Source organism: Vigna umbellata, chromosome 2, assembly GCF_029865625.1.
Source record: "Vigna umbellata cultivar VRB3 chromosome 2, Vumbellata_1.0, whole genome shotgun sequence".
In the NCBI taxonomy this organism is placed as follows: domain Eukaryota; kingdom Viridiplantae; phylum Streptophyta; class Magnoliopsida; order Fabales; family Fabaceae; genus Vigna; species Vigna umbellata.
Genome location: NC_142166.1, coordinates 16,044,338 through 16,055,901, shown reverse-complemented (window position 1 = coordinate 16,055,901; position 11,564 = coordinate 16,044,338). Strand labels below are relative to the sequence as shown.

The 11,564-nt window shown below is 31.6% G+C and overlaps 2 protein-coding genes across 6 annotated transcripts; both read right to left on the bottom strand.

Moving 5' to 3' along the window:
• Positions 1–726: 726 nt before the first annotated feature.
• On the bottom strand, positions 727–5,390 carry LOC124844086 (uncharacterized). Of its 2 annotated transcripts, XM_088106277.1 has the most exons (4): positions 5,270–5,390; positions 4,292–4,360; positions 1,632–2,280; positions 727–1,141 (listed from the first exon to the last, which is right to left on the bottom strand). In XM_088106277.1, exons 3-4 carry the CDS (start codon positions 2,256–2,258, stop codon positions 929–931), a joined length of 840 nt encoding a protein of 279 aa, XP_087962403.1. In that variant the 5' UTR covers positions 2,259–2,280; positions 4,292–4,360; positions 5,270–5,390; the 3' UTR covers positions 727–928. The 2 variants fall into 2 exon arrangements, with proteins under 2 accessions (XP_087962403.1, XP_047176900.1); XM_047320944.2 differs by lacking the exons at positions 4,292–4,360; positions 5,270–5,390 and adding an exon at positions 2,469–2,627.
• Positions 5,391–5,433: 43 nt separating this feature from the next.
• Positions 5,434–9,921, bottom strand: LOC124844088 (ribonucleoside-diphosphate reductase subunit beta). 4 transcript variants are annotated; one of them, XR_015784161.1, is made up of 7 exons: positions 9,520–9,921; positions 9,167–9,415; positions 8,913–8,991; positions 7,054–7,132; positions 6,851–6,964; positions 6,109–6,198; positions 5,434–6,016 (listed from the first exon to the last, which is right to left on the bottom strand). XR_015784161.1 is itself a non-coding variant. In XM_047320946.2 (5 exons), exons 1-5 carry the CDS (start codon positions 9,799–9,801, stop codon positions 6,907–6,909), a joined length of 747 nt encoding a protein of 248 aa, XP_047176902.1. In that variant the 5' UTR covers positions 9,802–9,921; the 3' UTR covers positions 6,690–6,906. The 4 variants fall into 4 exon arrangements, 1 of the variants encoding a protein (XP_047176902.1); XR_015784160.1 differs by lacking the exons at positions 5,434–6,016; positions 6,109–6,198 and adding an exon at positions 6,716–6,752; XM_047320946.2 differs by lacking the exons at positions 5,434–6,016; positions 6,109–6,198 and having other exon boundaries at positions 6,690–6,964.
• Between the last annotated feature and the right edge of the window lie 1,643 nt (positions 9,922–11,564).

Sequence of the window (11,564 nt, the reverse complement as noted above, 5' to 3'; positions counted from 1 at the left end):
TAAGAGTGAGCTAAAGAATATAAGTTTTCATTTGAACTTAAGTGAAATTGAAGAAACATTGAGAATAAGGAACAAATTCCGAATTTTAGAATAATGATTTGTAGACATTTTCACATATATACATTTGATTAAAGTAATGATTAGCAGATATTTTCACAATATATACATTTGATTATATTTTTTTTATTTTTTTCATTTTTTTATATATCATATCGTTTTCTAATATTTAACATAACAAAAATGCGGATGCAATAATTTTCTTTCTATTTGCCATTTTCTGTGTACATTATTCATAAAACTCAGACCAAATCCGATGATTAAGTTGAATTTTCTCTTCCAGATTAATTTCTATACAACATTTAGAAAAAATAGAAAAAAAAACAAATTAAATTCTTTATAAATTAAAATTAATTTATGTAAAAATTAAAAATAAATTTAAAAAAGCTTTTTCATAAATTAATTCATGTATAGACTAATTTTAATTTTATAAAAAAATTGTTTTATTTTTCCAGTATCCTCTTTCAAAAATTTTAGGTGGAAGTTCAAGTAAACATATGGATTTATCTGCTAGACCTTACTATTGTGGTTATAATTTATTGCAATTCCGCCAACAAAAACAGGTGTTAAAAGGGTCTTTCTAGAACGCCAATGTATGTCAGATAACGATAGACATCATCCAAAGTGTTGAGATTTTAAGATGGCTAGTGATATTATTGAACAAGAGTCTAGAAAATCTCCAGATTAGGATTAACATGTATGATACATAAAATCTATAAAAAAACCACAGTTTCTTAATCTAAAGAAGGAGCCAGACTTGAAGTCCCAGGCTCACATATCATATCATATCATCATACAGTCATAAACGTTTTTTTAAGAGAAAAAGAAAGTAGTCAAGTATTGAAAATTGCAAGTGAAGTGAAATTGGCTCTTAATCTGTCTTCTTTTCTGGAAATTGGGATTTGTTGTGAACCACAGATAGCTTGTCCTCTGCTGACTTAGCGAAGATCTCTCCCTTCTCTTGGAAATACCTCTCAAAAGCTCTTGGAAGGAAGCAAGGAACCAAGAACATGAATAGATTGATGGAGAAATAAACCAGATTCGCCACTGCCAGAAACTTCCCGAACAAATCCCACGCCATGTCCTACACGCATTGCAACACTTGAAAGTCATTCTTTTCACACATATACATGCACACCAGACATAAGTTCTAGTAGCAATGATATAACATTATTAAAAAATGAATCATAGAAACCAAATCACCACTCAAAATTCTTTAGTATTATTTTTAGTAACTGGTTCTGTATGGTTATTATGCACACCCTAATTTGAAGTAATTATCTGTTTAAATTGTGAAAAGTGAATAACTTGAAAAGGAATGCCTGCTCTCATACACAACTCTTCAGTTTGGATAGAGATAATTGAGGTGAGTCTGATAACAAATAAAAGTTTAAAGTCTAATAATTAATCACCAGATGTATAGGAAGATCAATGACTTATGGTAAAGATCTTTAAAGTCATAAGTTCTGAGTAAAATCATATTTTATTCCATTAAGATTTTAGTCATTTCCTTCATCTTTTAATATCTACCCAAGTCATAGGATGAGTTCATAATTTTGGTGCAAGAAAAATACCTGAAACCTGGCATTGACAGGCAAAGTCTTGTTGAGCCAGACATCATGAATCCAATCAATATCCACAAAGATCCTCTTGACTGTGTAGAGCAAGGGAACCATGGCCCTCACAGGTGGTGAAAACAAAGACAACCCTCCAATGATGTTCTCACTCAATATCTGAAAGGACAACAAGAACAAGTGAGGGGTGGCTGAACGCACAGCATGCTCATCCCCTCTTGCAAACCCTCCAAGCACATAAGCCAATGGCAAGAACAACCCCACAGTGGTTCCAAGAACCACATACATTCGGAACATTCTGCTCCCTTTGAAGAGCTCAGTCCCCGACCCAGATGAATCTGATGACGATGATGATGACGACTTTGATGGAAAGGCAAAATATGAGAGTGCCAAGATGTAAGCAGAGGCAAGTACAGGGAAAACTAGGTCAAGGAGTGGGATAAGCCCACTTGCCGAGAACACCAAAATGAAGGCCACAAGCTGAAGCTCTATCATGCGTAGTGAACCCATCATGCCACCATGTGAACCCTCTTCTGCTCGCCGTTTAGACTTCATGCCTGCTGAAGACACCCTTTCTTCTCCCGTTGCTGCTGGTGGACGAGACATTGCTGGAGACACACCAGACATTTTCTTCTTCTTTATTCACTTCCTATAGAAACAAATTTAAACAAAGACGTTACATAACCATAAGAAGAACAGTTAACCTCGTATATTCTTGTTTTTGCTGTAGATTTGAATTAGTCTTCAATGCAAAGATTTAGTACAGAAGTGAAACTAACAGATATATATGTGTTTAGATAAGAGAGAAAAAGAGAAATATATTAGATAGACACTTACAAGAAGGGTGGTGAAGGAGAGAAAGAGTTGAAGAGGAGAGTAAGAAAAGAGAAAATGGTGTAAGAAGAGAGGAAGAGGAAGAAGTAGAAGTTTTGGTGGAAAATGATGAAACGTTGGCGTAGGCGATGAAAGAGACGAAGGAAAGGATGAGTTTATGATCCTAATTTGGTGCAAAGAGAGATAAAGAACCATGCCACGCGAATGCAGCATGCACGACACTTGTTCCTCTGTTAGCTTATCACTCTCCATTGATCTCCACCTGTTACATTCTAGTTATAGCTATTGCCCAACACAATTCTTCTTTCCCTTTTCTTCCTTCCTTCTTATCCTTTCTGTTTTCTTCTTAAGAATCTATTTTTTTCCTAGAATAATTTAAATAGAAGTAATAATACTAATTATAATAGCCAAAAGTATAACATTTATTTACTATGTTGGCTATGCTATTGACATTTTTTACTATTTTGGTATTACTTTAGAATTAATTTAATTTTAGGTTCATCAATACTAACGTCGGTTACACTTGTGCGACGACGACCCCAGTGAAATCTATTTCATGTTCTTTGTTAACCTAACATTAGAAACATTGCCACCAAACCAAATCAAATTCATGGAATTTGATGAATTTTTCTACCCGAGCTATGGTTAGGAGAATGAAAGAAAAAAGAAAGACTTCAAAAAAAACTCTACTCTTATTTAGAATAGTTTATTAGTTTGTCTTTTTTTTTTCTTCTTAGTTTTTTAAAAACTGAAACACATTGTAAACTCTAAAAGATGGTTAAATAGAGTTTTTAAAACTTTTTTTTTAAATAAGTCTTTAAGTTCTTTTACATAACTTAAACAATTTGTAACAAATATTAAACATTAGTGTTTAGCAAAACGTTTAGGAAAGAAAACAAACAAGACAAACTTATTTTTATACTAATTCACTTTAATAAAGCTACGTCTAATTTTCTTCTTTAACATACTTAAGAGGTTCCACTTATCTTTAAAAGATTACAACGTGTTTTATCATTCCTAGTTTACAAACTATCTAACTTTGGATAGATGAGTTTACCCACTCTTGGTTCAATATTAATCTTTTTGACTAGATTGTTTAGCTCAACTAAACTAAAACAACCAAGTGTTTTGATTCACTTTTGAATATACAAACACAACAAAGACTTTTTTGAAAAACAAGTACAAATTCAAAGCTCTCAAAGAGAGGATAATTTCACTACAAAGAAATCTGAAGACTTGTTAATTTTTTTTATTAAAAAAAAGTGTTAGATGATGAAACATTAGAGAGAAAGTAACAACATAAGATTCAAAAGCCTTCTTCGAGAAAGATTCGTTACTTATAGAGTTAACTTCGGTGAGGGTAGAAAGCTTTTTAGATACGAAGTCAAGTGCTAGGTTGGAGGGGGCAGAGCAACAGTGCTTTTAGTAAAGATGGCGTGTACGACTTGTTTAGAGCAAAATGTTAAGAAAAGATCGTTTAAAGAGAATAAACTATTTAACATCTCAAAGTTTTGAAGTTTAACAAACAACATTTAATGAAATATCGTTTGGAGATGTATAACATCTGGACAATGCGCACATCAGAACAATGCGCACATCAGAACATTCTTACTAAACACTTATAAAACAAATCATGACATGACATGTATAAAAAAAATAAAAAACATTTTGTCAAAAGTGTATCTAGTGAAAGAAGAAATACACACTATATCTTATCAATTATCATTACTTGAAAAAGGCCAGAGTTACACTAAACGCTTATTATACGAAACATGCTTTAACACTATATGAATGTATAGATCATTAGATGCATTTACGTACTGTACCTTGTCTATTCTGATTTTTTTCTCCTTATCTGTGCAGATATTATCAACACCAAGATATACTCAAAAGCACTGCATGAGGATCAGAAAGACATTATGAGAAAGGAATACATTCTTGGAATGTTTTCTAAAGCTTTATGTCCTACCATAACCATACAAGCTCTAACTGCAAAAACAATGATGCTCTTCCTAAGGCGTAGAAAAATACATATCTTAGTACGAAAAGCCACCTAATATCAACAAAGTCAACTATCTCTAAATATTAGTTATCTCTTGAAGAAAGCAAAAAGGAGGACTTGCACAAGAGAATGCATAATATTTTGCTATCATTGTAACGTTACACTATAATTATGTTTATAAAACAAAAGAAAGAATTTCACAAGTTCTCAGATTTCCTTATATTATTTAATCCTCTTACTGAGAGTTATTAGAACCTATACATGTAAATCAACACTAATTGCGTTTCGAAATTCTGAAGAGAATTAAAACATTTGTATCATTTAGCACAAGAGTGTTAAACTTACTAGATATTTGTCTAAGGTTGATATCAAAAGTAGTGTTTGCTAAATATTTGTTTGTTAAACTTCAAAATAATAGTTACTAGACGATCTTGTCTCTCTAAATGATATTGTTTTAACAATCTTTTTTTTTAAGTTTAACAAATACTTATACTAAACAAAATAGAGTTGAGAAAATTTTAAAGAGTTAAACAATATAAATCAGAACACTGACAAACATATAATTTAAATTATTAAACAATGTAGATTAAAGTGTTTATCATTTAAACAAAGTATATTAAAGCATTTAACGAGGTCAGCCAAAACATATATATACTGAATTTTAAAATCTGATTTAATGGTTATCGGATGTGGGAATAAAACCAGATTTTAAAATTCGGTCAACTTTTTAAAGGATATCGAAATCCAGTTTTTAACCTTACATAACAAATTTGTAATTCTAAATCCCTAGTTTCTTTCCTACCTGCCATATTCGAGTGGAATGATGTACTTGAAGATTAAAGATGATATGTGAGAAAAGTTGTACTGATGAGGGGGTGTGTTGTGGTGGTGTGGGAGAGGAAGACGAATTCTTTGTGTGGATCCTGCGACATTAGATTAGGAGGAAAAGTGAGTAAAAGGAATGGGTAGAATAAATGAGAATTTTTTTTTTACCCTAGTCAAAAGATTAGTTCAGGGATTTAGAGAAGTTTGAAAATGCAGGAAGAAAACTTGGAAGTACAGGAACCCCAAAAGTCACTTGGTCCATCTCTTGTTAACATCACCCTGGAGAAAATTTGAAAACAAGGCATAGAATAGTGTTCCGTGGCCACGGTTTTAGTGCTGAAGCCACCATCTTATGCACTGCCTGCTTTGGCCAACAATCATGCTCAGTTCCAGAGAAATGGGTTCTAAATGATGCCTACTATATCCACTCCTTGCTGGTTGTGTAAACCTCCCTTGGAGCCTCGCCTGCATAACAGATGGCTTTGCATGGCCATTTTCTTTTAGTTTTTTTCCTCTCCATAATGCATAATATATAGACAACGAAAATTTAACTGCACCGTTTTTCCAGGCTTCGTGTTCCAGAATCAACATGTCCTAAGGACTAGTTCCATTATTGATGGCTTCCGGGAGTTCAATATACAATTTTTTGAAATGAAAAGAATCCGAGTGTGTTAAGCTTCTCTCCTACATCACGTTCTTCATGATTTGCCCGTTTAATTCATTTCTGCAAAAGGACCCAATGCAGAAACTATGAAAGACATAGTTCCAATGATTGATTTCAAAGTTATTAAAAAATATTGAACACCACTTACTAACCTTTGGGCAGTAAAAAACACGCACAGACCGGCAAAGCCAAGTTTAACATTACATCCGCAGAATTATCCTCAGAATTTTTCAAGACAGGTTCTAAGGAATTTAAAATAAACAATATCAGGCCATGAAAAATTTCTCTTGAACGATTAAATCCACAAATTTTTATTTCATAACTTTTTACCACTTCAAATTTCACCTCCCCTCCCATCGAAACATTCCGGGAAATGTTTTCCATTAAAGGAGAGGGTGAATAATTTTGGGGAAAAAAATTCCGGAATTATTTATTGTATTCCGGAAAATAAATCCCGGAAGTGATAGGATGTAGGAAGAAAATGATTGCGTGGAGGAAGTAATTGCCTATATGGTCAAATATCATAATTGAATTGGACCGTTGATTCACAGCTATAAGTATCGGGAAGCATGATGCAGAGGTCTGGGATGATTAACATCGTAGATGTATGTGCAATAGTAATTTTATATTTTTTACTGAATGCTATTGAACAAATAGCTTAAATAATTGGTAATCCCTTTTATTGGTTAAGTATAGTCCTAACTAGTGTCAATTATTTATCATCCCACAGAAGTTCACAAAAATGTTTAATTACTCACGTTAGAGAAAACTTCAATCCAGCTCAGATTCGTCATTTCTGAAATTTCTGTGATGGTCAGATGATGGTAAAAATAATTCCGCTACACTACTTTTTACATATATGATCTACCATTCCATGTAAATGAGAATGGGCACCTATTAAGTCAAACGTAATGCAGACACCACAGTTGATGTTTCCAACACTAACTGATTTATATGCTAGGTTGCTTTGAGAATGCGGGGGAAAGCAGCTTCTCCAACTCCACTAAACTGAAACAAAATTAATGTGAGGAGAACTGGACTATGATTAAGTGCAATATCTACGTAGCCATACAAAGAAAATGTGTTCATTCACTTACATCTCATATTTACGATAGGCTTCATTTTTTTTGGCCAAGAACAAATCACTATCTTTGGGCAGATTACTTACAGAACTACCTGGAAAGTTTAGAGGAAAGATCAACACCTATACCTACAAATATACAGAAATGAAAAGTACAAACATAAATCCTTGAACACATGCATGATTCAAAATACACAATTGTTTTATGGTCTGACATTTTGCAGAATTAGACATATATAATCAAATTAAGAAAAATGAGTCATACTGAATAGGAAATAAGAAACTTAAAAAAGAACACAGAAATGTCTGAGATTTGAGCATCTTAAAATCAGATAGGAATTTTCTAGAGTCTGCCATTTGTATACAAATTGTGCAGTTATAAAAGTACCATAGTAGAAATAACAAATATATGGGGAGGGGGCATGAGATAGTAAAGCAAACTAAACTCCAGGTTCCAATGAAAAAGTTAGGGTGTTTCTCATAAATAATCATGAAGTTATACTTGGAGAAAATGAATTTTGAAATGATATTCCCACTTGTCATAACATCTTTTGAAAAATATTCTTGGGCATTATGCATTTCCAGGGAAATGAATTTATCGTGTCTTGCTTAATTATTGTTAATTATATGATAAGAGGTGCGCTTTCTCATGGCAAGGGAAACAAGGATGGAAATAACCTTACAACCCAACTGTTAGCATTCACTCACTAGTTTCTATCACATACTTTTAATCATCAACAGAATTTTGAAAAACATTTCAGAAAATGCTAAATGTTAACTAAGCATGCCTTTTAATTCTACAAAATGTCATTTTCAGGGGAATATAATCACATACCTTGTAAAACAGTTAATATTTTCACCAGTCCAGTCAGCAAACAAGAATATGGAGATAGACCAAATATAAGAGTATAAACAAGATCAAACAACATGAATACTAACCCACCCAAATTTCTCTCCTCAGGACAACTAAAGCTAGAGTGGTTTCTCACAACACTACACAGACATGCACTGACTCAACAGAAGCCTGTAAAAATGGCCACTGGAAAATGAGAAAAACTTAGAAATTGAACCCTACATAGTAACTCAAACCACAATATATTGAAAACAGAATAAATTGATTATGCATCGAAGTTATCGATCTCATAGCAGTGCATTACGGCTAACTCTGGAAACGCTAGCAGGATTGCTGAAAGCAGGATGAGCAATATTTTAAATATTATAATAATGCAAACTAAAAACTTTATACTACACATAATAAAAAAGGAAGCAATAATCCCTAATTTAAAGGAATTTATGATGAACAATCCAAACACAATCCCCATCAATCTAGGAGAAATTAGTGAAATTAATAGATGAAAAACATAACAAATTAGGAAAAAACAAATAGTAGAATATGAACTATGAAAGTCAAAAGGAATAAGAAAAAACAGAACAACGGATAAAACATATAGTTCTATGGAGTATGAACTAAGAAGGAATAGAGGTTCAAACCGAGGTAACTTTTTTGTGAATTTTTTACCAAAAAATACCCAGATAAAAAATAGTTATTGAACTATTGAAAACTGCTACGCTATTTGAGTCCAGTAGCAGCGGTAGGCTGCTTTGCTTCACTATCCTACAATTGCCTTAGAACACTATTGACAATGATATTAAACATGCACAAAATTAAATTGATTACACATGAGGATTTACACTTGCATTTGTTTGAAAGCATTTCTAACAATTTCTCCCACAAACAAGTTTCCAATAATGCACTTCCAACATATAGGATAATTCATAATAGATAATAAGTGCAACTTTGGCCGAATGAAGATGAAACAAAGATTCCACCGCATAAAGCATAGACAATTTAGAGGTAAGAAGAATAAAGCATACTTGGAAGGGGAGCTGAGTGTTTCATCACCACATCTTTCTGAATCTTCAACGGCGAGTCTTTGTCAGGCTGCTCTAAACCCTGTCGAGCAAACAAATATATGAAGTCGACACCGAACAAAAATTTCACACATGATAAATATTAAAAACCATATTCAATTCCATGACTACAGATAATTAGGTCTTAGTGCTTAATGGATCAAAAGAGCACCAGATAACCACAATGTGCTAAAATGAACATGGATGGAATTGAATACCTTCTTCTTATCCCTTCTTTTTAATATCTTGAGATGACATTTTTTTATGTAATGCATCAAATGGTATCGCGAATGCCGGGAGCACAACTGTTCTTGAACCTTAGGGTTCTCCGTTAACCAGTCAGAAATCTCCTTGGACTTAACCACCTCATCCTTATCCAAAGTCTCCAGCCACGAATACACCGGAATCCACTGATCAGTGCGCTGAAACCGCGCTTGCGGAAGATCAAGCTGACTCGCTTCCTGTTCCTGAAAAAACCAAACTCCGTAACAAATACAGAGCGAGAACAGAAAGATCGGCGCGTGTGATTAAAGGAAACGAGATCTGAAGAAAAGGTGGAATTGGTCGGAACCTGGTTGGGGAGTCTTATGCAATTCTGGAAGGAGATGAGTCGGTTGGAGAGATCGGGGCGAGGCATGGATCGAAGGCCTTCGGGAAGAGAGGCGAGGTTGGAGTCGATCCACGCTTCCACTTCTGCCATGCTCACTTCTTTCGCCTCCGGGAAGGAACAGAGCCACGCTCGAGCCATGGTTTCCCATTCTTCCGATTGTTGATCTTGTTCTTCTTGTTCTTGCTCTGGCTCTTGTTCTTGTTCTTGTGCCGTTGTTACATTTGGGTCCTCGGAGGTCGACATGAAAGGGTTTAGAGTTTTACAATAAAACTAAAACTAAAACGACGTTCCTCTTCTTTCTCACTGTCACACAATGTTGGCTTCAGGAGTCACACAGTCTCACTGTTTTTTTCTTCTTTTATTTTTTTCTCTCTCGTAAAAATAATCACTATATAGTTGTTTGTTTACTTTTATTCTCTTATAAATATAATTATTTAAAATTTTGTGTCAATTTCTTCTATATACATATTATTAATGTTAGTTCTTTTATCAAATAATATCAATTTAATTTTTACATACTAAAACTGTAAAAAAATATTTTAAAACAAGAATATTTATATTATAGATTAATCCAAAAAAATACATATAATTTCTTTTTGTAAAATAAAATTATAAAATAAAAAATTTTTATATGATCATATAAATAGTTTATATTATTAATAAATTTATCTTATTTTTAAAATAATATTATTTTCAAACATAAAATTATAATATATTTTTTTAAATTATATTTTATTTATCTCAAAGTAATTAGAAATCATAAAAGGATAAAATTAAAAATAAAAATAATATTAATTATTTATTTATTTTAAAAATCATCAAATTTTAGGAATACATATCATCGATTAAATTGATTAATAAAATAATGTCAACCTTATACATAATTGACATTTTGATTAGAGAAAGCAATATTTCTATATAAGAACTAAAATAATAATACATTAGATATTAAATTATAGAATTTAAATGTATTGATATTTTTACAATAAATAAGTTTAAAAACAAATTAAATAAATAAAAGAGAAAATAAATTTTTATATGACAATGTAAAACACTTGTATTATATATATATATATATATATATATATATATATATATATATACTACTTTTAAAAATAAAATATATTTATCAAATTTAAGTTTATTAATGATAAATCATAAAGAGATCAAATTAAAAATAAGAAATTAGTATAAAACATTTATAATTTAAATATAAGTTATTAATTTATTAAATGATCAATTAATTATAGATTATAAAAAGATAAAATATAAAAAAGCAAAGACAAATTAGTTTAAAAATAAAATAAATGAATAAAAGGTAAAATAATTTTTTTTATATATGTGGTGGTAACAAATAAATCTTAATTAAAAAGAAATTGAAAAGATAAATTAATTAGAAAAAAAAAAGTAAAATAATACATCCCATTAAAATATTATAAACACTATTAAGGAATTATGACAATTTTAATATAATAAAATAGTTTACTTCAACGAACTTATAATAGATATTCATGTAGTTATCTCAAAATAACTATAAGTCTATATTATACAACACTTAAGAAAAATAAAAGAATTATGTACACGAGGCATTTCTAAATAAAATTGTACAAATTATCTAGTCTACTCAAGTTATACATAAGTGATATCATTTTACAAGGCTTGCTCCATGGATACTTAATCTCTCTATGCTTATACCAATCAAGTGATCATTGAAAAAAAAATCAAAACATACAAAACAAACAAACAAACAGAGAAACACAAAAAAGAGTAAGCTAATGTTAAAAGAGACAAACACACAATATTAAGAGTACTTCCAACATCACATTTCATACAATATTTACACAAACATCCTAAACAGACCATGCACTTATACCCAATCATCTGGATATATGTACTGATGTCAGACTATGCAAATTTTTGCACTTGTAGTTGTGAAACAACTATCCTCACCCCCTCCCTCAACTACCACTCAAAGTTAATTCGTTTACCACCTATGAACAAAGAAC